At 36.2% G+C, this 25660-nt stretch overlaps 2 protein-coding genes across 3 annotated transcripts in view; one reads left to right on the forward strand and one right to left on the reverse strand.

Moving 5' to 3' along the window:
* mcph1 (microcephalin 1) overlaps positions 1–25660 on the forward strand; it is a 56092-nt gene that overhangs the window by 12331 nt on the left and 18101 nt on the right. Inside the window, exons 11-13 of the mRNA XM_061955183.1 lie at positions 3452–3489; positions 3612–3774; positions 3840–3917. Coding sequence (XP_061811167.1) covers positions 3452–3489; positions 3612–3774; positions 3840–3917 — 279 coding nt within the window. The remainder of the gene's footprint in view (positions 1–3451; positions 3490–3611; positions 3775–3839; positions 3918–25660) is intronic.
* On the reverse strand, positions 5937–25175 carry angpt2a (angiopoietin 2a). 2 transcript variants are annotated; one of them, XM_061955070.1, is made up of 10 exons: positions 24895–25175; positions 24698–24792; positions 18670–18825; positions 16430–16551; positions 16101–16339; positions 15723–15850; positions 15261–15362; positions 10242–10408; positions 8354–8484; positions 5937–6350 (listed from the first exon to the last, which is right to left on the reverse strand). In XM_061955070.1, exons 1-10 carry the CDS (start codon positions 24983–24985, stop codon positions 6190–6192), a joined length of 1392 nt encoding a protein of 463 aa, XP_061811054.1. In that variant the 5' UTR covers positions 24986–25175; the 3' UTR covers positions 5937–6189. The 2 variants fall into 2 exon arrangements, with proteins under 2 accessions (XP_061811054.1, XP_061811009.1); XM_061955025.1 differs by having other exon boundaries at positions 24698–25175.

The following is a 25660-nucleotide window of genomic DNA, read 5'->3' on the forward strand; positions in this document are numbered from 1 at the left end:
AAACGCTCCACACCCACACTGCTTGGTGCCTCCTCTGAGCTGCTGTGACTTACATTACCATAGTAACTAATTACATTACCATAGTAACTAGTACATCATGCAAAAGCGCAGATTCCAACCATTGATATACTTAGTATAGTTCAAGACTTACGGTCATTTGAAAACATCATAGCACATCTTAATGGCAGCTACACTTTCCATCTTAAAGATCTAAAAAAATTATTTTGGAATGTCCGGCGGGCCAGATTGAAAAGCTTAACAGGCCGCGTGTGGCCCTGGGCCTTAATTTGCCCAGGTCTGCCGTAGAGTATTGCGTAATGTTTAATACACAACCTGATCATAGTGAGCAAACTATTTTCTTTTAGAAGTCAAGCATTGACATTTGTATTCCAGCTCTTCTCTACTTCAAAATTATCACTCTGGGCAACCTTGTCCCTCTATGGATTTCTTTTAAGCTGATCTTTTTCAGCATGTTGCGAGTAGCAGACATAAGTCAGCATGAACTTATCACTAAGTTAAGTGCTGTGTAAGTAAGGCAGTGCTGCGTTTCACAGCGACACTTTGTTGCAGGCTTATTATTTGCAACACATTCTTCTGTACTAATGTTCTTCTCACGAGATCAACCATGCATCTTTGTTTTGATGTATTTTGAAAGTGCTTTGAATAAGCATTACAGTCCCAAAGTTATCAAATAGCTTGGTATACAGTACAATGCTGCATAATTGGGTACCAGTGGAGGAGTGGTTGTGATATGTTGGTAAAATAATCTTTCCAGCTTCCTTATCAGTATTTAAGTTATAGCTGTGTTGAGATTAACATAGAGGGGCTTACTGACATAATTTTCATTGGCAGGCTCCTCTAAGCCCTTCCAACTTGTTTATGGTTTAAGTTTATTTGGAACATTAATACAGTTACAATATATTACATCATATATTTTAATTTCATCACTGGGGGACTAAATATCAAAACACTGTTTGGGCCTATTAAGGCGTTATGGTTGGTTATTTCAGGATCCGAAGACTAAATAAAACATTTACAGTTTTGCTTCAATGCCTTTGATGCTCTTTTGGTTCTCTGTGCTGCAATTTGTGTGATAGGCTCTATCCGGTTTTCTTGTTAGATGTGGATCTTTGTCCTTGCTACCTAGACAAGTATTTCGTCACACAATTATTGCAATTACTAAAAGAAAAGTAGAAGAACATTTTTGGTAGTTGGTTTGCAGCTTTTACGCCTTCTGTTTTTCTGGATTGTAGTCTCTGCGAGTATTTGTGCACCCATCCAGAGGAACATTGTAAGTCAGTGATGCTGGAGGACTGCTTGGTCATCATCTCTGTTGTAGTTCATTTTAAATATGTTCAATGGGTCAGACATACAGTACTGTCTCTGAAAATTAGAATATTGTGATAAAGTGCTTTATTTCTGTAATGCAATTAAAAAAACAAAGATGTCATACATTCTGGATTCATTACACATCAACTGAAATATTACAAGCCTTTTATTATTTTAATATTGCTGATTATGGCATACAGCTTAAGAAAACTAAAAAATCGTATCTAAAAAAATTAGAATATTTCCTTAGACCAAGTAAAAAAAAAAAGATTTATAACAGCAAAACAAAATCAAACATTTGAAAATGTCAATTAATGCGCTCAGTACTTGGTTGGGAATCCTTTTGCACGGATTACTGCATCAATGCGGCATGGCATGGAGGCAATCAGCCTGTGGCATTGCTGAGGTGTTATGGATGCCCAGGATGCTTCAAAAGCGGCCTTTAGCTCATTTGCATTGTTGGGTCTGGTGTCTTTCAGCTACTTCTTCACAATACCCCACAAATACTCTATGGGGTTCAGGTCAGGGGAGTTGGCAGGCCAATCGAGGACAGTAATGCCATGGTCAGTACACCAGTTACTGGTGGTTTTGGCACTGTAGGCAGGTGCCAGATCATGCTGGAAAATGAAATCATCATCTCCATAGAGCTTTTCAACAGATGGAAGCATGTAGTGCTCTAAATCTCTAGAAGCGTCTGACTTGGGCTATGGAAAAGAAGCACTGGACATTTCATTTGGAAGTCAAGGCGCTAGAGTCTGGAGGAAGGCTGGAGAGGAGCAAAATCCAAGTTGCTTGAAATCCAGTGTGAAGTTCCCACAGTCAGCAATGGTTTGGGGAGCCATGTTAGCTGCTGGTGTTGGTCCACTGTGTTTCATCAAGTCCAGAGTCAATGCAGCTGTGTACCAAGAGAATTTAGAGCACTACATGCTTCCATCTGTTGAAAAGCTTTATGGAGATGATGATTTCATTTTCCAGCATGATCTGGCACCTGCCCACAGTGCCGAAACCACCAGTAACTGGTGTCCTGACCATGGCTTGCAATATTTCAGTTGATGTGTAATGAATCCAGAATGTATGACATTTTTGTTTTTTTAATTGCATTACAGAAAATAAAGGACTTTATCACAATATTCTAATTTTCTGAGACAGTCCTGTATGTGCAGGTTTTTCATCACCAAGTGCATCCAAGCATACCTTATTGAATCTCTCCTGGATCACTTTGTGTACAAAGTAATTCATTAGTTTATTAATTGTGTGATACTTTTGTCCACAGTAATCACTCATTTATTGCTTTAAATTGGTTCCAGACATGGCAGCAATGAAAGAATTTCCGCAAAGTAACCAGTAATTATAAATCAAATCTTTCTTGGACCCAGAGCATTAAAACACTCTTTACTACCCTCTAAATACATTATGAGGGCTCTCGAGACAATAACACCCTTGTGTCACCTTTACACAACACAGTAATACTGGCTGTGGCTGAGCCAATCAGTGGCCGTGATACTGAACAGCGTGATCTGATTTGTTTGGTCTCATCTAGTGGCCAATACTAGTGTAGTATTGATATTTTGAGCACTTTTATCAAATTTTATGCTAGAAAATGTTTAATTTAGCGTAAAAATGTTGTAAATTCCTGCTTTAAAACCATTTGGTATGTTATGTGGTAAAACCACAATATTTGAAGCACGGTGTGGTGTGGGATGACTATATATATCTAGGTATATTATTATAATATTGTGAATGCTCTGTATGTATAGTACCGTAATTATAAAGTATGTACCGGTAGATTATAAATTACGTAATACATAAATATGATAATATATATTGGGCAAAATATATATTATTACATTTTTAATTATTATATATGTAATCCATTTCAAATTCAGTAGGTGTGATATTTCTGGGCAACTATACTTTGATTTTGTGCATAACATTCACAAGTTTCTCTGGTTTAAGCTATCATAAAGTCACACGTATGTGGCTATTGCAATAAAAATAAGTTTAATGTAGCTGTCTAAATTAAAACAAACTAACGGGTATTTAAAGGCAAAATGATAGCAAATAAAATATGATTCATAACCAAATATTAATATATTTCTATCTCCTGTGTAATGTGTTGCAGTCATTTAGAACACTGGTCATGACAAGCATGCCTACTGAGTAAGTACTACTTAAGATTACATTCAGAAGCAAAATAAATGTCAATCACTTATTGGGTTTTGATAATTTATGTGTAATTAGTGTGTTTCTTTTACACTCTTACTATTGTTTACCTCATCTAGCAAGCAGCAAACGGTGGTTGAAGTTGTGAAAACGCTGGGTGGCTTTTCCATCACCAATCGAGTATGCCAGAGCACAACTCACGTGGTTTCTGGGGAACACAGGCGGACTATCAATGTTTTGTTGGGCATTGCTCGTGGCTGCTGGATCATCTCTTTTGAATGGGTAGGTGGTTGTCGGTGTGTCCATCAGTACATTACCAGAAGTTGATGTTTGTTATTGATTCTTAGATTCTGTGGAGTTTGGAGCAAAGGCAATGGCTTCCAGAGGAACCATTTGAACTTTCAGAGCAGTTTCCGGCAGCACCGGTGAGTACTTGTACCAGTACTAGATGTTATTCCAGCTTGACTTGATCAGTGACTGTTCATGCATTAATCAAATTCAGCTGAACATTTTAGTAGTTTATTCATCTTCCACATAAATAGTCTCTTTCTCGGCACAATATAATTTAAAAACAAAGCTTCAGAACATAAAAAAAAATCTATAAAACCCACTTTGAGGAAGTGTAAAACGCAAATTAATCAATTTCCCCTCAGGGATTAATAAAGTACTTCTGAATCTGAAATACACCAGTGCACATTTGTGTGATAAATGAATGACTCAAGTCTTGTAGATGAAAACAAATATACAAACAGTTAAATTGACACGTATTGAATATCAAAACAATGATGAATATGCATGCATGTGCTTCTTTCTACAAGTGCCTTTTTCCAGATCTTCCTTGATTTAGCTAAGCTTTAGGCTACTCTAATTATGTCCGTTCATCTTGCACTTTAAATTAAGCATTTGTATTCTTTCAATTCTGACAAATACACTTTGCATTGCACAACATCTGTTCTCTAATTACTATTGTCAAACATGTTCACTGTGCAAACCATTTTTGCCGCCAATAATTGCTCATAAGTGCAAGGCGGAGGTCAGTTTTCCGCCTGCAAATTTTTATTGCCAGCCATCCATTTTCAGTGGGCTTGTTTTTTCTGAAGTATCCTGTGAGAAATGTGGATGTTGCCTCTTCCTGAACTCATGAGTCACTGTCCGCTCGCCTGCCACAGTGAGGGACTACAAGCTTTTGACGTAGACAAATGTCAGCACGTTTTTGTCACATTTCTTGCTCTCTCGTGTGTTTCGCGGAACTACCTCTTTTCAGTTGTCGTGTCTATTTCTCAGTAGTATTATTTTCCTACAGTGCATTCTGAATGTCAATAATGTCCAAACCTTATAGCTATAGAATAGCAAAACGTTAGCATTTTTTGTACATTAAAGATGCTAAAACCAATCTGTGGGCCAATATATGCTAAGCTATAGAAACAAAACATCCATATTTTAGCTTTGTATTGTAACTATATAGTGTAATATCTAATATTCCTCAATAAAATTAATAATGAATTCATTTTATTTTCAGGACTTATAAAAAAAGGAGCTTCAAGCCCCTTGCTGCACTTTGGACACCCCAAATGAAAGCAGTTTACTGAATGATGCAAACGAGCAAGAAAAAAATTTGCCACTTATAAATAATATTTAAAAAAAAAGACATACAGCACAGTACTGATACATTCACCGCAAGAAATTGGTGAAGTGCTGACCGGTCAGCCAGTTTTCATGAAAAAACATGTGATCAGCCATTGCCGATTAATGCCTCCCAATGCCTATCACCAACGCCAAACCTCAGGTAGGCAAGCTGCGAGCAGCTAATTATGTGTCTCCATACACAGTGTGGAGCCGCTAAGCTAATAATAATCGCCTCCATTAAAGCAAAACAACTGCATTTCTTAGTATCTTACGTGTTATCAAATATTATTATCTCTGGTCATATACTGTTAGTTTTTAGTACTATAATAATTAATTATTTTGTACTATTGACTTCATATTTCTCAAACAATTGTATGTAATAAAAGAGAATAACAAACACGTTTAAATATTGTGTTGATTGTGTTAAACTGACAGTACCATTTACCTTAAATGTAGGAAAATGATGACAGTTAATACATGTGATCAGCGTCGGACTGCCGGTATTGGTACTGTTTAATCTCATTGATGGATGTTTGGAATCGGCAGCATAAAACACTGATCGGAAGATCCCTACAAGTAATGTTATCTTAACTGAAAGGTTAAGCTTATGTTCTCATTTGCCTTTTAAAAAATCTACAATAGTAACCAATACAAAGCTGTTAATAAATATAGAGCCAACATGTTCTTGTTGTACCATTTCCACTCAAAAATGTATATCGATATTTGTAGTAAGTAATTATTGTACATGCTTAAACATAATGGCTCAGTTTATTTATAAGATCCTTTTTTTATGGCTAAACTTAATAAATACCTTATTTTTTAATGTTATGTTTCGTTTTAGATCTTTAACTTGCTGATGCACCAAATGATGCTTTCCCCAATAGATACAATCTTTATTGTCATTGTACAACATATATAACAAAATAATTTTTTTTCTAGTCTTTTTAGAAACGCCCCATGGTGCTTTGTCTACAGTGGACTCCATAGCTTTGTTTTGCCTTTTGCGCAAGTCCGTCTGAGTTTCCTTCCCAATCTTGCTTAAAGTGTGAGTGACACATAAAATGGTTAAACCTAGAAGTCTGTCGGTCTGATCATCATTGTTGTAGTCTTCAGTGAGTATCCTGAGCCCTTCCAGTAGTACCATTTGATGCCATTAAAGCGATTGGAGTTTTGGCCCTGCTGGTAATACATGCCGTTTAAATTGGATGGCCCGCAAGCATCAAACCACCAACCTGAAACACAGAACAGATTCAAGGTTTGACTGCATAGAAAAGGTGTGACAAACTTTTTGACTTGGAGGCAGCATTGGGCTAAAAACATTTGTTCGGGGGCTGAAAGGGGCTGCATGTAGAGTAAATATATATATATATATATCCAATTGTATTTACAATCCACAAAGTATGTGAAAACACCGTTTAAACATCACAAAATGTCACAAATTCAGTCAACCGCTCCGTATACCTTCAGCTATTTTTGGGGATTGACATTAAGGTGGTAACGCTTTTGCACTCTGATCATGTTATCAGATCAGTTATATTGGAAATACGCAAAAATTGGAAAGAGATGTGGTGTTCTGTGTTCATTATTCACAATTCTTATGTAAAACAAGAACACATATGCTTGGCTTTTTTTATGCATTCGAAATCGTAAATAGCTAGCGAACAATTGAGTCAACAGATCGATGGTCCTTTGTTGCGCTCATTATACTTTTTCTAAAAACATCCAGAAAGTTCTAACAATACTCTATTTACATGTCATGACCTGAAAATTAACCAAATACAAGTGGTATTGTTATTATAAGCGCCAACGCAGACGGTCTATTTTAGCGCAGCATTGATAGCAGTGAGCTAATACTAGCTTAAGATGCTATTGTTGACACACTGAGTCGACGGCTGTTTCTGCTTCGTCTCAAACTTACTAAAAGTAAATTCTAGATTATAATTCCTGCATCTGTCACCTGGTAGTAGACAAATGTGGCCATGGACCGACAGGCTTGTCGACTTTCATGTCCCCGAGATGGAGAAATAGACCCTAAAAGTTGCTTCCTGCAGGGAACTTTTTTTTAACCTTTTGTGAGGATTGTGATTAATTCTTCATCTAAACGGAATTATTTCGGCGTCTCGTCGGTCGACATCCGAGCGAGAGTGGAAATATTTTAGTAAGTGTTTGGTTTATTTTGGTTTGTTATGGTTAATTTGTATGTTTAGCACCTAGCAATGCTTTAGATGCTATAGTGTCACAATGAAACTGCACCCATCACTTGGCTTCTAAAACGTATTGTTCATTCTCTTTTTGTTCGGGCTCAAAAATATAAAGACCTGGATCATAATTTTTCCAAAAGTAATCATTTTTGGTGCTCACAAAGTTTGCTTGATTAGCATTGTTGTTGATGGGGAAGGGCTCTGTGGTTCCTAGCGCGATGTCACATGATCACGTTACTGGCTTTCTCATTATCTCTTAAAATTGCTCAGGAATCTCTGTGGGATTGATACTTTTTTGATCATATCTATTTATCTGCAAACTTTAGAAGTCTTTTGGTGTCATAAATCAGATATATTTGATAATAGCTTCAATACAGAGGCAACTTGTTTTTCACTCTACTGGTTCTTTAAAGTTGAAGCTCGTGGATATTCTTTGTACAATTAAAAAGAATTAAGTCTGTGGTTTGTCTTTTGCCATTCTGCTTAAGCTTATTTGCATGCAAGATTACATTTGTTTTTTATACATATTTGGTCTTCCATTTTGTTTGGCAACTCTGTTCTCTTTCTTCTGCCTTTCAGTCTGTTTAGTTGTGAATGATATGCATTAAGAGCTTTCTGCGAGTGACCTCTCTTGGGAAAAAGAACAGGGTTAGGATTTTTTTGCTTTCATGCTCACTTGACAGACCTCTAATGCAGTGGCAGACACAAATTCTGGCAGCAGAGTCACTTACAAGGCAATGGAGGGAGGACCTTAAAGCTACAAAAGGAGAAAAGGAAAATCTGTTCCCAGGCTCTTTAATCTCAGCTGGTATAGTGACTGAAATCCCTCTAGAGTTGATCAGTGTTTAACTCTGCCCTAATTGTGCTCCTTGACCAGACAAGAAAGAACAGGAGCTCCTATAATGAATTTCCAAGATTTTTAGAAGATGTGCCAAGAATCGTTTGGGAGAGTAGGAATGTAAAAATGTCCCACACTTATTTTTGCATTTTATCCAGTGCTTAGAAATTTCACATCACATAAGTGTTTTACTTACCCCCTGTTGTCAGTTGTGAGCATTTGCAAACACATTTGTCATTGTCTGCATCCTTTGTAGTGAAATCACTTCCTGGCAGCCCGATGCTGCTTATTTTGCCTGCTGTTCCACTGTAGCCTTTAAGGTGTATCCTGTAGAATGGGAAAGGAAATATTAAGGAAGAAGTAGAAGGAAGTCTGTTACTGTTGTTCCTCAAAACACAACTGACATACTGTTTTGTAACTTCACGCAATCTGGCAGCTTTATGGAATTTGTGTGCGTGTGTGTACTTTTAAGACGGTACTCTGCTTATTTTGCTTTTAGCTATAAAGTAGTATATCATAAAAATTAGTACACACCTCACATTTCCGCAACCATTTCATATGTATAGATTTACTGTCCTCTGAAAAAATACCAGAGCTGCACAGATTGTTACTGGAATCCTCTTCCACTCCTCCATGATGACATCAATGTTGGAGCTGGAAGACGTTAAACACCTTGTGCTCTTCCAGATTCCTTCAACATTTGGGTGACCAACAGTTGCTTAATTGAATTTAGGTCAGGAGACATACTTGGCCTCTCCAGCACCTTCAGCTTTCTCAGCAAGACACTTGTTATTTCCGAGGTGTGTTTGGGCTTCTTATGCTGTAAAAAGACTCCGTTTCCCAAGCGTAAAACGGTGATTAAAATCAAAATGCAAGCTATACCATCGTTTGCGTCAATGTAAACGTCCTCACGCTGTATTTGTCTACATGATTACTGTCCGTTAATATCGTAAATGGTGCCATTTTGGGGTTCTTACACACACCATAATAATACTTATATGCTGAAACACAGCACCTCTGACTACGGTTGCCGTAATGCTCCGACAATCCATCAAGCGGTGTCGCTTCATAGCTTACCAAAGTCGTACTAAAACTTTTTGACATTTTGAGCGTCGTGTGTAATGTTCTATATTCTCAATTTAAAGTTTTGGTGTTGTTTACTGGCGTCATCTTGCAGTCTACAAGTATCGCTTATGTGTGACTGCCATCTACTTGTTACACTTATCAGTACACCATGTACCAAATAAAATGGCTTCAAGGTAGGTTAGCACAGACAGAATTATTACTTACATAAGGCGCACTGTCGATTTTTGAGAAAATTAAAGGATTTTAAGTGCGCCATACAATCCGAAAAATACGGTATATCAGTATCAGCCTCTTTTTTTATCGGTATCAGCCTTTTTAAAAAAATAAATAAATAAAATTTAAAAAATTTATTTTAGTTTTTTTACAACTACATAACTACATCAGCTGATACATTACATACCAGTATTTGGTATTAAAAATAAATAAATTGTGAAGTAAACCGTAATAACCACAGCTCTGTTAATCTGTGCTGCGGTGCTTACACTGCCACGCCCATTTGTACAATATTAGTAAGTCAATTAATGAAGTGGTTGAAGGAAATAATTTTTAAAAACTGTCTGTGTTCGGAATTGATTGCTTTGCTGTGAGCGACTGAATAGCGTGATTTACTCCAACTAATCAGGAAGGAAACTTATAAGAACAAAAGTATTATTCATCCATCCATACATTTTCTACCGCTTGTCCCTCTCGGGGTTGCGGGGGGTGATGGAGCCTATCCCAGCTGCATTCGGCAGGGTACACCCTGGACAAGTCGCCACTTCATCGCAGGGCCAACACAGATAGACAGACACACACTAGGGCCAATTTAGTGTTGCTAATCAACTTATCTCCAGGTACATGTCTTTGTAGATGATAATACAGATTGCTTGCTAATAACTACTGTATATGAGCGAACACATTTAACCGAAAGCTTAAAAAATGTCAAGCATAAATGCCACCTGGTATTGGACACATTTATTACCCAGAGTAAGTAATTAAATGTTGTGAACTTGGCTTACCTGTAGTTCTGTCCTTCACCATCAAGAGAAAACTGGTCATATTGGGAAAATGCAGAGGTCCCTTCCCAGTCACTCAATTGGATCCGTAGGATATATGAGTGCTTGCTTGACAGCATGGAGACAAATTCATTTCCTAACCAGAATTCACCCGAAGGATCTCCGAAACCCTGCACAAAGCACACAGGTTACTTAAATTAGGTGTTGTTCAGTTCGAGGATTAATTACAGTACAACATAGGAATGTGGCCTTGCTACAGTGAGAGATTATCTTTGCCTATTAGCAAAATTTCATTACAGGTTTGCTGGGTTTATTTTTTATGAATTTGCATATTTGGGAAAACATCTCATTTACAGTGCATCTCATATATTATTATTCAGCCTCCAGCATCAACCTTATTTTAACTATAGTAGATTTCCACTGAATGATATGTATGTGTGTGTGTGTGTGTGTATATAGGTATACATATGTGTATATAGGTATACATATGTGTGTGTGTGTATTTGTGTATATATGTGTGTGTGTGTGTAAATGTGTATATATGTATTTGTGTATATATGTGTGTATGTGTATATAAATAGATATATGTATATACCGGTGTATATATATACTGTATGTGTATATATATACAGTGTATGTGTGTATATATATATATATATATATATATATATATATATATATATATATATATATATATATATATATATATACTGTGTATATATATGTATGTATGTATGTATACGGTTCATTGTTGCACCCCTAATAATATATGTATACATATGTATACATATACGTATGTATATATACATATATGTATGTATATGTATACATATCCATCCATTTTCTACCGCTTATCCGTTTCGGGGTCGCGGGGGTGCTGGAGCCTATCTCCGCTACAATCGGGCGGAAGGCGGGTACACCCTGGACAAGTCGCCCTCATCGCAGGGTCAACACAGATATATATATAAAATAATTGTTATTACAATTGTCATTACATTGCTGGTAATACCAGCAGTGGCGTAAGTTTGGCAACGCATATGTACGGAGTACTTACAATCAGACACAGTGTGGAGACAGAATGGACACATTTTTTGGTTTAAAAACAAACTATAAATGTGAAGCTACAAACACTGAAGCCCCGCTCTACAAGAGATGCTTTAAAACATAACTAGCTAGTTGGCAGGTAACGTCCATCCGCAGTCGGCTACTACTCCTCGCCTCCATGGCGACAAATCAAGTACGTTTCTTACAAGTATAATCCCTGCAATAAGAGTAACAGCTAAACATGCTTCACTACACACCGTAAGAGGATACAATAGGTAACCGCTAAAAGCAAGATAGCGCTCCTCAATGTAAACAAATGGGTGGATCTATACATACATCGACTGTAACGATACCAAGTACAAGAGCCGATACTCGTCGATACTACAATGATAACATCAACATTTTTTATTATCACAAAATCTTTTGTCATTTTTTTTATTGTTTTTGAAGTCAGGAAATATCTCACTGGACACATACATTATGACGAATGCATGATCATGTACCGGTAACTACTTGGTATTGGATTGATACCAAAATGTATAGTATCACCTAAAACTAATGTGAAGTATCCAAAAAACTAAATACAAAGTGCTTATTACCTTTTAACAGAAGTGTAGATAGAATATGTTAAAACAAAGTATGCAGATATTAACAGTAAATGAACAAGTAGATTAATAAATCATATTCTACCGCTTGTCCCTCATAATTTTAATGAACTAGAATGGGAAATGACACAGACACAATGTTACTGCAAACATCAGTAGCCACACTAGGAGCCTTTGTTAGCTTACTTACTACTAAAATTTCTTACACTCTATGATAAACATTGCCCATGGAAAGAACGTAGTAAGAAGCAAAAGAAAAACAACCAACCATGGATGACAAAAGGACTGAAAAATGCTTGTCACAAAAAAAACACATTGTATCGAATATTTATAACACAGAGATCTATAGAGGCAGAAAATAAGTATAAGAAATATAAAAACAAACTAATTGGTATACTACGAACATGTAAGAAGGAATACTACAGTCAATTATTAAACAAGAACAAAAACAACATGAGCAACATGGGGCATCCTAAATAGCATCATTAAAAATGGTGCTAAGAAAGATTACCCCCAGTACTTTCTAAATGGAAATACAAAAAATGACAATATGAACCAAATAGCAGAACGTTTCAATGATTATTTTGTTAATATCGGAAAAAATCTGGATCAAAGAATTCCAAATGCAGATGATGGGTCAGTTGAGGCCTTGAGTGAGCTCATAGACAGAAATCCCAATTCCATGTTTCTTAAAAGTGTAACAAAAGAAGAAATAATCAAAATTGTAAAAAATTGTAAATCCAAGACCTCAACCGACTGTCATGGAATAGATATGGTAACGATAAAAAAGGTTATACAAGACATTTCAGAACCTCTGACATATATCACCAATGTATCATTTTTAACCGGTAAATTCCCTGATATAATGAAAATTGCAAAAGTCGTACCAATTTATAAGAATGGAGACGTACACCAGTTTACTAACTACAGACCAGTTTCATTACTTCCACAATTCTCCAAAATCTTGGAAAAATTATTCAATAGTCGATTAGATTTATTTATTAACAAAAGTGGGACGCTTGTGGAGAACCAATATGGATTCCGAGCAAATATCTCAACATCAATAGCACTAACCAAAATAACAGAGGAAATTACCAATGCAATAGATGGTAAAGAATGTGCGGCCGCAGTATTCATGGACTTAACAAAAGCATTTGACACAATTAATCATGATATTTTAATACGAAAATTAGAACGATATGGCATCAGAGGTTTGGTATTGAATTGGGTAAGAAGTTATTTAACCAACAGGAAGCAATATGTAAAGATGGGTGAAAATATGTCAACACGGCTAGATATATCCTGTGGTGTACCCCAGGGGTCAATACTGGGACCAAGATTGTTCAATCTTTATATAAACGACATTTGTAAGGTTACGAAGGACTTAAAGTTGGTTTTATTTGCAGACGACACAACTGCTTTCTGTTCAGGAGAGAGCACACAGAAGATAATACAAATAATAACAGAAGAAATGAACAAATTAAAAAGATGGTTTGACAAAAACAGACTATCTTTGAATCTCAGTAAAACTAAAATAATGCTATTTGGTAATAGTAGAAAAGAGCATCATACACAAATACAAATAGACGAAGTAGACATAGAAAGGGTAGAAGAAACTAGATTTTTGGGAGTATTAATAGATGATCAAATTAACTGGAAACCTCATATACAAAACATACAACATAAGGTGGCAAAAAACATTTCAATAATGAATAAAGCAAAATATGTCCTGGGCCAAAAATCACTACATATTCTCTACTGCTCGCTAGTGTTGCCATATCTGAGTTATTGTGCAGAAATATGGGGAAATAACTACAAATGTGCGCTACATTCGCTAACTGTGTTACAAAAAAGATCAGTTAGAATAATACATAATGTTGGATATAGAGAACACACAAACCCTTTATTTATTAAGTCAGAAATATTAAAGTTTGGTGATTTGGTAAAATTGCAAACAGCTAAAATGATGTACAAAGCAAACTATAACCTGCTACCAAAGAATGTACAACAATTCTTCTCAACTAAAGAGGAGAAATATAACCTTAGAGGAAAAAATAATTTAAAACATTTATATGCACGTACAACACTTAGAACTTTTAGCATATCAGTATGTGGAATTAAATTATGGAATGGATTAAGTAAAGAAGTTAAAAATTGTACTGATATGATCCAGTTTAAGAGGTTGTTCAAAATAATAGTGCTTACAGAGTACAAAAAAGAAGAATTATGAGAAATGCTTTCAACCTTATTGAAAATAAGATATTCTTCATCTCAGTATGTTAATAATGACTGAATTAATTAATTAATTACATATTACAAAACTGTTGTATACCGTACTAATTCATAGATGTTATTTTATTATATAAAAAGGTCAGTAAATGATTCTATATATTTGTAAACGCTTGAAGTGGGAAAGGGGTAGGATTAAATAAGCTTTGCTTCTTCCTACTCCTTTTCGGGCATGATGTAAAATTAAATGATATGAAATTGTGTGATGTATTATGATGCAAGTGTGTTCATGTTCGAAATAAACTAAAGAAAGAAAAGAAAGAAAGAAAGAAAATAGAAGTTGTCTAAAATGTTCACTATCTTATTTTATGACAAAATTATTTGTTGATTGCAATAAGGAACATATGTTTAATGTATCATAAGATTTTCTGTTAAAATAAAGGCAATAATGAAATGTTTTTTAGTGGTCCCCTTTATTTTGAAAAGTATCAAAATACAATTTGGTATTGGTGCCAAAATATTGGTATGAGGACAACCCTAGTGTGTGTAAGCATATACGGTATGTGTATATGCGTGTGTGTATTTATTTTAGAATACAATAAATATTTATTGTCCACCAAGGTGGAAAATTGTCTTTGGCTCATCAACACAGGCGACAGACAGCATGTCATATATAAAACATATAACAGACAATAAGAACGGAGGTTCGGTAAACACAGGAATGAAAGTAACTATAAATTAGGATCTAAAATAGTATCAAAATTAGCCTTTGGCTACAATCTGGCAAATTTACATATTACATGTTCATTATTGTGCATTGTTGCATGTAACAAAGATAAAACAAATGGTGACTACCTATCAGGAGTTGTATTGTACATCTATGAACAAGCCTATTGGTGTGTCTAGTGGAACAGGCGAAAGTAAAGTTGTAGAAAATGTGGTCGTTTTTAAATATTTAATGTTTCTGTGCGGCCCGGTAGCAAATGCGTCACAGACGGTTGGGGACCACAGCTCTAAACCAATGTGAGTCACTAAACCCAGAAAACACTCTTATCCAAATCTTGAAGAGCTTTGTGAATTTGCATTGAATCCTGTAGCCTAGGTTTTTCTCAAGGAAAGAATTTCCCACTTCGCCGCTCCTTACTTTTTTATACTCTTGCCACGTACGGTGAAAGTCAACACTGCCATCAAAGCGTTTTTGTAGTATCGTCCAACCACCTCCCTCCATCTCCATGTCACAGAAAGCCTGAATACAAAAGGAAAAGGGGGATGGACCAATTAATAATTATACTACCGTGCTTTGCAAATGCTCACACTCTTAGCCAATAAAGCTGATTCTGATTTAGAACTGATCAGTGGCATCAAGTTTGCTTCACAAATAGTCAGGTTTTTCATGCTGAAAAGTATCTAAGGAAATCAGAATTTTAGCTCAAGCATCCACATCATCATAGGACTTTTCAGGCAGTTTAGTTTGACTTTTTTAAATGTTTGAACAGTTAGGACAAAGCTGCTATGGACCAAATCTCCTTGGATGGGTGGAGAGTGGGTTCCTGAGTAAAAGTACGATGTGTCATAAGAACTATCTTGTAAAACTTTTTATTCTCACCTTAACCTCCAGGGTAGTATTAGGCAAAGTGAGAGTATAGACCCCACTCTTGGTGTTTCCCGATTTGAAGACCGCAGCACAGTCCATGAATGTGGTGGGCGTATCCTGCATCATAGGGGTTTTTGTCTCTGCAAATTGAAAAACAACCGAGTTTGGTTCACAGCACACTGATTCTATTAAACAACATTGCACTCTATAGCTAATCTCATTTTTTAACACAAAGCCTACATCAGCTATGTATTGGTTGCCAATGTCCATTATAGCTTACAGATTTGTGTCATATTGATACATATTGTGGTTAGTCTCATTTCCCCCAGTAGTTAAAAAATATATTTTTAATCTGACAGAATACATTCAGTTTATTGTCTGGTGACCCACCTCGGGCTGTGCCGATAGAGAAGGTGTAAATTAGGTGGTTGACAGTCTCCAGGAGCTCCTGTTGCTGATGCTGCAAGACACTGTTGTTGGATGACACTCTGAGCAACTGCTGCTCCAGCTCGCCAATTATGGCTGTCTGCCTTTGTATTAATGTTTGAAGCTGTTCCTTTTCTTCTTTAAGCACCTTCTGCTCTCCCTTCCGCTGCTCCTCCAAATCTTTTACCTTGTTTTCCAGTAAGCTGAGAAGATGAGTAGTGTATGTTAATAGTCTAAAAGTGCTGTTTAAAAAGTGTGTTTGTAAAACTAGGCAATTGCTCTCACAACCTCACCTGTTTTTGTCGCTTAGCTTGTTTATTTCATTGGTTTGGACAATGAGTTGTTTTTCCAACTTATTTGTTGACAAGGAATTCTCAAGGAGTTGTCGCTCGAGTCGCGTCGTGTGATTGATTACCTGGAAACACAAGAATATAGTCAGTCCTGTGCTTACAGATTATCTGGAAATACAAGAAGATAGTCCTATGCATAACTTGTATTTTTGTAACAGTTCCATTTAATGTTAAGATGACCTTTTGTTCAGAAAAACTCTTGATTACAATTTGTGATCCACTCAGACTCATCATTCAGAATGTAAACTGTCCTATTGTAGACCCATATAGTATCTCTCACAGCAGCATTGTGTTGTCATTGGTGATGTGCAGATCAAAGTAACCAGCAGCTCCCATGGGTTATGAGCTAAATCTCAACAAAGAAGCACTGGGAAATGTGTGTTATTAATGGCCCCTATGGTGAAACACTGCTTGCAAAAATAGAAAAGTTAGTCCCTCAAGAATAAATGATGTAAAAGAATCCAGAATATTGTTCAATGCTGCTGTTCTAAAAGTGCTTCGTAGCAAAGCAGATTTTGTCGTGCAAATCTTTCCCTTTCCCTGCAGCACACTGAAAGTCACTTGCAGCTAGGGACGGGCACCGTTCACATTTCAACCGATACAGTACAGATTTCTGGTGTTATTAAATATTGTTTTTTTAATAATAATTTACATATTTTTTATTAGAGGTTTAACAACAAGCTGAAAATAACTTTGGTCTATTTGTTAAATCTTTATTTATTTTTTTACTTCTGAGTCTTATTTATAATATTTATTATAAAGTAGACTTTGCATGCATTTGCAATTCCTCTTGGGAGATAGATGGATCTCAGTGACAGGCATTGTAGTTCTTTATCGGCTGTGCTTACAGTCTGTATCAGCTGACATTCACAGACCGACCACACCCCCTCGACTCTTCCTGACAGCTCTGCTCGGATGAAAAAGAAACGGTTCCAACTCAATGAGAGTCCGCAAAATATCTTAATGGAGCAATGTTTATATGAACTTCGTCACGTTTGATTCCTGTACTTAAAATAAACTTTGCTCATCCATTTTCTTCTTTAGCGATCGGACATCGGTTTATGTAGCAGGCAGCGCTGATGTTTCCTCTTCGCAGCCACTATGCGGTATACCCCTCTTCTTCCTTCCCTGCGTCGTTGTCTTCCCCTAGCCGCTTGTATTTTACATGATAGGACAGATCAGCCGGTGGACTTGCTTCCATTGACAGAGGGACAGCCTTGTGGTTTTGGAGTAACAACAGCAGCAGCAGCTTCGTCGACGGCCGCTCGTGATTGAGCAGCTGTTTAACAGGATGTCCGCACCAGAGTAGTTTATGTCCGAAAGTCGCCATATTGTTGCCAAAACAAACTTATTGCACTCGCACAACATAGAGTAAAAGAATACACTCAGGAAATAAGAAACGGCAACAGCACGAGTTGCCAGCAGAGCAGCGCAACCAGAAGCGTTCACGTGAAATAAAGGTACCGAAACATGGCACTGTTTGGTTTTGGGTGAATCGATACCTGGTAGTATCGATGGAATTCGGTCGGTGCCTATACAAGTACCAAATTCAGTACCCATCCCTATTTGCAACACAAGTTTAGTCCTAAAATGTTGTTCTGTATTTTTGACCATACTTAATTGGCTGTGCCCTGTTTTGTTGGATTAGGTCAACACAAGCTTATTTTGAAGCTCTTGAGTGAACAAAAACCACCATTTGCGAAATGGAAAAATGTGACAGGAAAGAGAAACAAAATTCCAATGGAGCAGATGTACCTTAACTTGGGGAAACTAAAAAAATGTGTGTATCCCACAATTGGTAAATTAACAGGTTGGGGACTTTGCCTTTAATTTCCCAGTTTAAGAGGAACTGAACTCAGCAAAAAGCAGCCTGTTTACGTGGATTCTAACACTGTCTCTCCAATGGATCTGTTGTCTTTGAAAAGACGGATGTCTGATTGTGACAAACTGATATACTCTTTCTGTGGGAATACAAGTGTGCTAATAACAGGAAATGCTGTACAGTTGGCTCACATAAGGTCATTGATGTGAAGCCACAATAATAAACTGACACATTCATTCCTGTTTTTTCACATATTCTAACATTGTAGCTGTACGGACCATCAACACATAATGTATTTTATATTTGTATGAACAGATTGTCTTAGTGTCAATTTATACTGTTGCATCAAGGCCAGTCTTACCTGTGCTTCAACGTTGGTGAGTTTCCTTGTTTGCTCTGCAGTTTGACTAAGCAGGTTTGTTCCTATTTCAATCATTGTAGCCGTGTGATTTTGTACCGCACTTTGTTGAATTTGGACCATGTCCTTCTTCATGCTTCCTTGGATGTAGTTCTGTAGCTGTAGCACAAAACAAAGGAAAGGTTCTGAGAGTTGTAAAGTACTGTATCTTTATTTGATAAAACCAATTACCGACCACAATCAATAAACAGCCATATATGCAGTATAACATTTCTTAGGACCAAATAAACACTGATACCATGCTTTGCTTGCTGAAGGGACTCCAATCTGTCCCAAAGTCCATATTGGCCCACTTTCCTGTCTCAGAGGCATGTTCTATACATCGGGCAGCACCGATTCAGTGCAATACCAATCTTATTTGTGTAATCAGTTTAAACTACATAATACTAATGTACAGTTGTTCTTGAAGCTATAAACATATTGTGCTGATATAACTAAGGTATCTGCATATTATTCAATAAGACCTTGTCTTACTTCCGATGATCCACTCAAACAATTTAACCAAAGAATTGTAATCATGATCATACAGTGTCAGGATGGGAAAAGGTCACTGTTGTCATTTTACCTTTATATGTTCTTATGTACCTTACAGTACTGCCAGATTTAGACTAAGACCAATCATTAAGTTATTTCCTGCTTTATGTTCCTGAGTGGCAATCAGGTCACACGATTCGTAAACAGGATGGAAGTGTTGAGTGAGGAGTTACATCCTTCATGACACGATGACATAGGTTAGAACTGGAAGCTCGCTTCAGTTGAATATATTGTATCTGCAAACAATTTGCATAACAATTTTACAAATACATCAAAAAGATGCAATGTTAGCATATTTAGTTTGTCATCATCGCCTGACGGCTAAGTGACTCTAAATGACACATCTACAGTCGACGGCCTTTTGAATTCTTGCCAGGAAGTCTCGTTTACAGCTAACGATCTAATCAGTTGTTTACTCCGCTGGACCCCGAGGCATCCAGTTAAAAATAACTGTCTTCCTCATTCACACAAAAATGTGACATCACATTTCCTGGTCCGTTTATATTCAAAATATTTCCCCATTCAGCTAAGAGTAGTCTCCTATCAGTAATTTGGTGTCTAGCTACTGCAAATACTACTTGACCTGATGTTGAAACTCACATTGAAACTCGATAAATTACAATGACGTTATATTGTTTTCATTCATTTTGGAAGGAAGTGATGGTTAAATTCTGTGGTTCGCAATTATTTTCTGTCATGCCCCCCCAAAGGGACAAAATATTTGTATACCCAATGTATTTATCTGTACGTGTCAAGTTAGTTATTGACTAACACTTGCTTCACATAAAGAGCTTATTCTACTTGAGGGGTGCTCTCTTGTAGATGTTGCGTTTTTCAACTAGAGCACTGTCTACCACCAAGTCAAATTCCTTGTGTGTTAAACATACTGGGATAATATATCTGATTCTGATATTATTTATCATAATTTACCTCCTGTAATCACAGTAAAACCATACTTTGTCATATTTCTGTCTCCACATGTTGAATAATCCGAGCATTGCTGCCACCTAGTTATATGTTTGTGTATTGTTCAAGAATGATTAAAGACGCTAATACTGAAAACCTGCTGACACGTCGTCGAACCCAATCAAATGACCTAGTTTAATTATTTTTTTTATTTTTTTAGAGTTATTCAGTTAAGTAGATACCCGGTACACTTGTTTTCACCCGTATCAGAAAGTTTTATTCGGCAAGTATGGCTTTAAAGAAAAAATGACAGCATTTGAGTTTTAATCCCCCATATTCACCCAAGGAACAGAACTCCCCCTCATGGTGTCACAAATTGTGTGTTTATGTGATGAGTTAAAGTTAAATTTGTGAAATGCATAAAATAGAAATGATGTAATACTTTTTAGTGCAGTATGCATGTTATGGTTTATTTGTTTTCTATACTGTGATAATAATAATTAGATAGACTTTATACCCTTTCGCACACCCAAAGCGCTTTACAATACAACCCATGATTTAGTCCATCGTGACACACTGGTGTTAGTAGGCTGCAGATGCAGTGACAGTCTATTGATATAAGTGTGGCTGCCAAACTCTCACTGTTCAGCACCCCTGTATTCATCAACCCCTTTAAAATGGAAACTTATGTTTTCATGGTTACCGGTACTGTCAACACAATGTACCATCTCCCATTTGTTTTGTACAGGTATGTTTAATTAATTAATTAGCACTACAATATCATGATAATAGAACTTTCCTGACATGGTTCTTATTCTACCTACATGTCTCATAATGGAAAAACACACCAGATCAGTGTTTTTCTGATCCGTTTCGTAGTGAAATGAACTGTTTGCTTCGTGCAGCTGATTGAAGCGTCTTAAAACCGATCTACTCAAAAAATTGTTGCGCTAGAATACATATAAAAGATCAGTAATTCTTCTTTTTCTTTGGTGGAGCTGCTTTATGAAGAGCATCAAATAAATTCCCCACAGAGCTGCTCTTTGTAAAGGATCGTTGCTTGGGTTCTGTTACGAGAATATAATTGTGCGATCAAACTGTGAAGTGTCTGTTCTGGCTCGCTTAATTAAACACTTTTTTAAAAGGCGCCGCAAAAAATAGCCCCATTTTTTCATCCTTCAAGGAATGGTTCAGCAAACTGAAAGGGAAGTACCGTACATTCAGATACATCTGAAAAGTTTTGTGAAAGCAGGGAGTTTTTTTTAACCTTGTCTTTTTACATTTGGTGATTAAAAAAAAACTAACATTTTGCTTCAAAGCATGTACTATCTACCCATTACAACTTTTTAAAGTCTAATACTGATAATGCCCAAAGCATGGCTCACATTGTGCAATCCTTTTTTTGCTTTATATTTAAACTTTAAAACGCTTAAGCTTTTAACAGCATTTTTTATTAGTCATCAGACCTAACAGCACCCTTTTAAAAGGATGCAAAGGTTTGTACGAACTAGGTTAAATAAGACTTAAAATGAATGAAAAAGGAAACTGTGCACAATAAGATAGTTCACCAGTATGGGGTTTAGCTCAATGATGTAGTAAAACAATTTAAATGTTAAATTACTTAAATAATTGTAAATTAACATACTAATAGTAGAATGTCCAATGGGCACATTGTACCTGTCCTCTTAAGGGACTCACAAATTTATCTCAACGTGAGGTGCATACGAATTTTGACGTTTTATCCCTCTCGGCTGTCAGTCTGCTCTTATTGCTCCTCCGGATGCTGTGCTGGAGAGCGTCTCAGACTCCCTACTAGCTGAAGGTATACAATGAAATCCTCCAAAACAGCAATCATTTGAATTACTTGTTGTGGCTCACCAGTCTTTCTAGTATAGTTAATTGTTAAATCTCTGCATACTCTTTACCATGATGCCTTTACAAATGTTTTAGCAAATGTGTGGCTATTGGCACCTTTGAGACACTCGAGTCGCACAAATTGCACTCTGCAATTTCTCTATTCTTCCAAGTTACTAAATTTAGTCAGTAAAATCAATATCATTTCTGTGTATTCAATTGGACCATCCCTAACATGTCTAGTGAGACAGAATTTTGGGTACACTTTTAGAATTGTGGACCCATGTTGAAGTCTTTAGTAGAGTTGAATGATTATGGCAAAAATAATATCACGATTATTTTGATTGATATTGTAATCACGATTAATAACGCGATTATTCATGAATTTGAAAATATGAGTTTATTGTACCATCAAAACTCAACTTTAAATAATATACTGTAGCTAAAAAACAGATATAAATGAGTAACATAAAAACTACAGGTAAAATACCAATATAGTAAGAACTAATTTAAGTAACAATAGCAATATAAAAAACAATTAAACAATTAAATGTTTCTGTTTTAATTGCTTTAAATTCCGTTTTTAACCTTTTACACCTATTTTACAACCTTAGAGGGTGTGATTATTGTTTCAAATAAATTGGTCCTTGCGTGTGAATGGTTGTCTGTCTATCTGTGTTGGCCCTGCGATGAGGTGGCGACTTGTCTAGCCTTCACCTGAGTGCTGACAATCGGGAATTTTTTTATAAAATGTTTAATTAAATGCAAAAAATCCTGAACAATTTTGACCAGTATTTTAGTTCAACGCCTAATTATTGTGTAAATGTATCAATAACTGCTTTAAGTAGATTATGCTTGTATAAGGTACTTTTTTGTAGCCTTTATTTTGTCTGGCAGTCAGACCGATTGTGGTGCACCGCGCTATTATTGTGAAGGGAGGAAGTGTGCTGTGCTGTTCTCAGCTTGACGAGTAAGGAGACAATTTGAGGCTGTAAAATAAAATAAAAAGCGCCTCTCAAGTTGCAACTGCTGTTCTGTTTGTACATTGATGTTACATTGATGATGTCGTTCACAACTACAAAAGCAGATGAAATGTGTTGTGCAACTTGTGGGTATATGTTTGTTTTGCTCTTGCTAGCTTTAACTTTATAGTTAAGTAGCTGTTTCAAGGGGCCGTCTTGACGTTGTTTAATTTAGGACGTGGTTCGGGGATGAATGAGCTGTATCGGACACGTTATTTTCTCAAGCAAATGTATGTTGTACTCACAATGACATTTCACTCACATTTAAGTCAATTTCCGTGACATTCTGCTTTCAACAGCGGTTTCCGTTTTGTTGGCCAATTATGTGACTCTGCCCGTACGTCTTACTTTTTTTGTTTAGTCTAATGATTGTTGACTAGAAATACTAGCGAGCGCTGTGTAAAATAAAAAGTAGCAACCCCATGATGAAACCCCAAAGTAATTTGCTCGTCATCTGTTTCACTGTCACAATCTCAGGAATTTGCATGCACATTGCGCGGCCCATTAATCTTTTCTTTTTTTTATTATACTTTTTTAAAAAGTATGATTTTCATGATCTTGAAAAGCTGTAATCAAAATCATTTAAAATACAATAGTGCAGTGATTCTCAAACTATGGCACGCGGGCGCTATCTAGTGGATATGCCAAATAATCACTAAGTTAAATATTGTAATGTAACAGTTTTATTTTCCTATATTCAAACACAGTGTTACTGTTTAAACTGCGATATGCACTAACTTACTAAATAAAACCTTTGCCTTGTTTTAATAGCTATTTAGGCCTACTAAGATGCTGTATTTTAATGTTGGTCATTATGGTTGTATTTGGAAAGCCAAGTGTTTTCTGAGGTGGTACTTGGTGAAAAAAGTTTGAGAACCACTGCAATAATATATATATATATATATATGTATATGTATATATATATATATATATATATGTATATGTATATATATATATATATATATATGTATATGTATATATATATATGTATATGGATATATATATGTATATGTATATGTATATATATATATGTATGTATATATATATATGTATATATATATATATATATATATATATATATATATACTAGGGCTGCAACAACTAATCGATTAAAATCGATTATAAAAATAGTTGCCGATTAATTGTCATCGATTCGTTGGATCTATGCTATGCGCAGAGGCAATTTTTTGTATTTATTTTTTATTATTTTTTTATTTTTATTTTTTTTAATAAACCTTTATTTATAAACTGCAACATGTACAAACAGCTGAGAAACAATAATCAAAATAAGTTTGGTGCCAGTATGCTGTTTTTTTTCCCAATAAAATACTGGAAAGGTTAGAAATGTAGTTTGTCTTTTTTATCCGATTATTAATTGATTAATCGAAGTAATAATCGACAGATTAATCGATTATCAAATTAATCGTTAGTTGCAGGCCTAATATATACACATAAATGTTATTTACCTTGTTTAACATGGACCTTTGCACAGTATTTCCTAAAATGTTTGACTTAAAATCTACGTAGATCTTCCAGTAGGTTATCTGTTGTAAAAATCAAGGCTTCAATCTCCTTAACTGTAGTAATTGTACATTGGAGTCAAAGGTCAGCTTCTAATGGTATGTGACGTAAAGGGCAGGCAGACAGTAGTTTACCTTGAGTAGCCACTGTGTGTTGTTCTCCATAACCATCTCCAGCTGTTGTAGTCTCTGAACTGACTGGTCATTGTCTGTAGGCCCGTCCTTTTGAACTGGATAATTGTAGCCACTACTTGAGCTCTGGCAGTTCTCCTGTTCAGGCAGCAGAAAGGTGTAGCTGCATTGCCCGTTTTGGATCTGATACTGTCTCTTACCCACAATGCTGTCCGAACGTGCTGTCCCCACACCGAAACAGACAGTTAACAGAAGCAAGTCGACATGCAACATCTTCAATACACTTTCCATCTTGTTGAGCGGTTCGAAGGGTCCCCAAACTTTCTAAAGATTATTTTCCTAATTGCATCCAACTTTAAACAATCCTTTTAAAGCTCTGCAGATTCTAACCATTCAGTGAAAAGAAAAGAAAAAAAGCATTAGCATTCAGAAGATCATTCCTACAGGTTGCCGGTGCCAGACTGCATGTGTGCGTGTTTCATCAAGCCTCCAGCCACTTGAGCTGCCCCCTGACACAACCCCATAGTCGCTAAATGGAATTAAGACCACTCCCCTTTTCATGTGGCCAGTCACAGTGAAGAGGGGACTCTATTATAATTCACACCAACTCACAAAGAGTTAAACACACAAACTACACATTCTCTACTATATCCTACACAAAACCCACGTGTTTTGTCCCCTCCACTGGTTAAAAACACTTTTGCAGGATGCAGCTGTCTACCGCAGGCACTGTGTTCGAGTCAAACATCCATTGAAAAATATTTGTGAGTCCTTCAGAAAACACACAACTGTGTTTTTTTTTTATTTTAGATGACAATAGCTGCAATGCATGTGAAAACATATCAATCTGTCACGAATTTAGTAATCATGTTTCAAGCACAAATACCTGTACCAGCAATGACAATTTAATAACCGCTTGAATGAATTCACTGTGTTCTTAGTAAATACATGTTCAATTTCTTATAT

The sequence above is a fragment of the Nerophis lumbriciformis genome, linkage group LG02 (genome assembly GCF_033978685.3).
Source record: "Nerophis lumbriciformis linkage group LG02, RoL_Nlum_v2.1, whole genome shotgun sequence".
NCBI lineage: Eukaryota > Metazoa > Chordata > Actinopteri > Syngnathiformes > Syngnathidae > Nerophis > Nerophis lumbriciformis.

What these genes read in the sequence shown, in the direction of transcription:
- angpt2a (XM_061955025.1), bottom strand. Translation starts at nt 24,985, where the DNA reads ATGGAAAGTGTATTGAAGATGTTGCATGTCGACTTGCTTCTGTTAACT. An exon ending in TCACCAACGTTGAAGCACAG is followed by an intron (nt 16,552 to 18,669) that starts GTAAGACTGGCC and finishes TTGTGTTTCCAG; the next exon opens with GTAATCAATCACACGACGCG. An exon ending in GGTGAAGGACAGAACTACAG is followed by an intron (nt 8,485 to 10,241) that starts GTAAGCCAAGTT and finishes CCCATTCTACAG; the next exon opens with GATACACCTTAAAGGCTACA.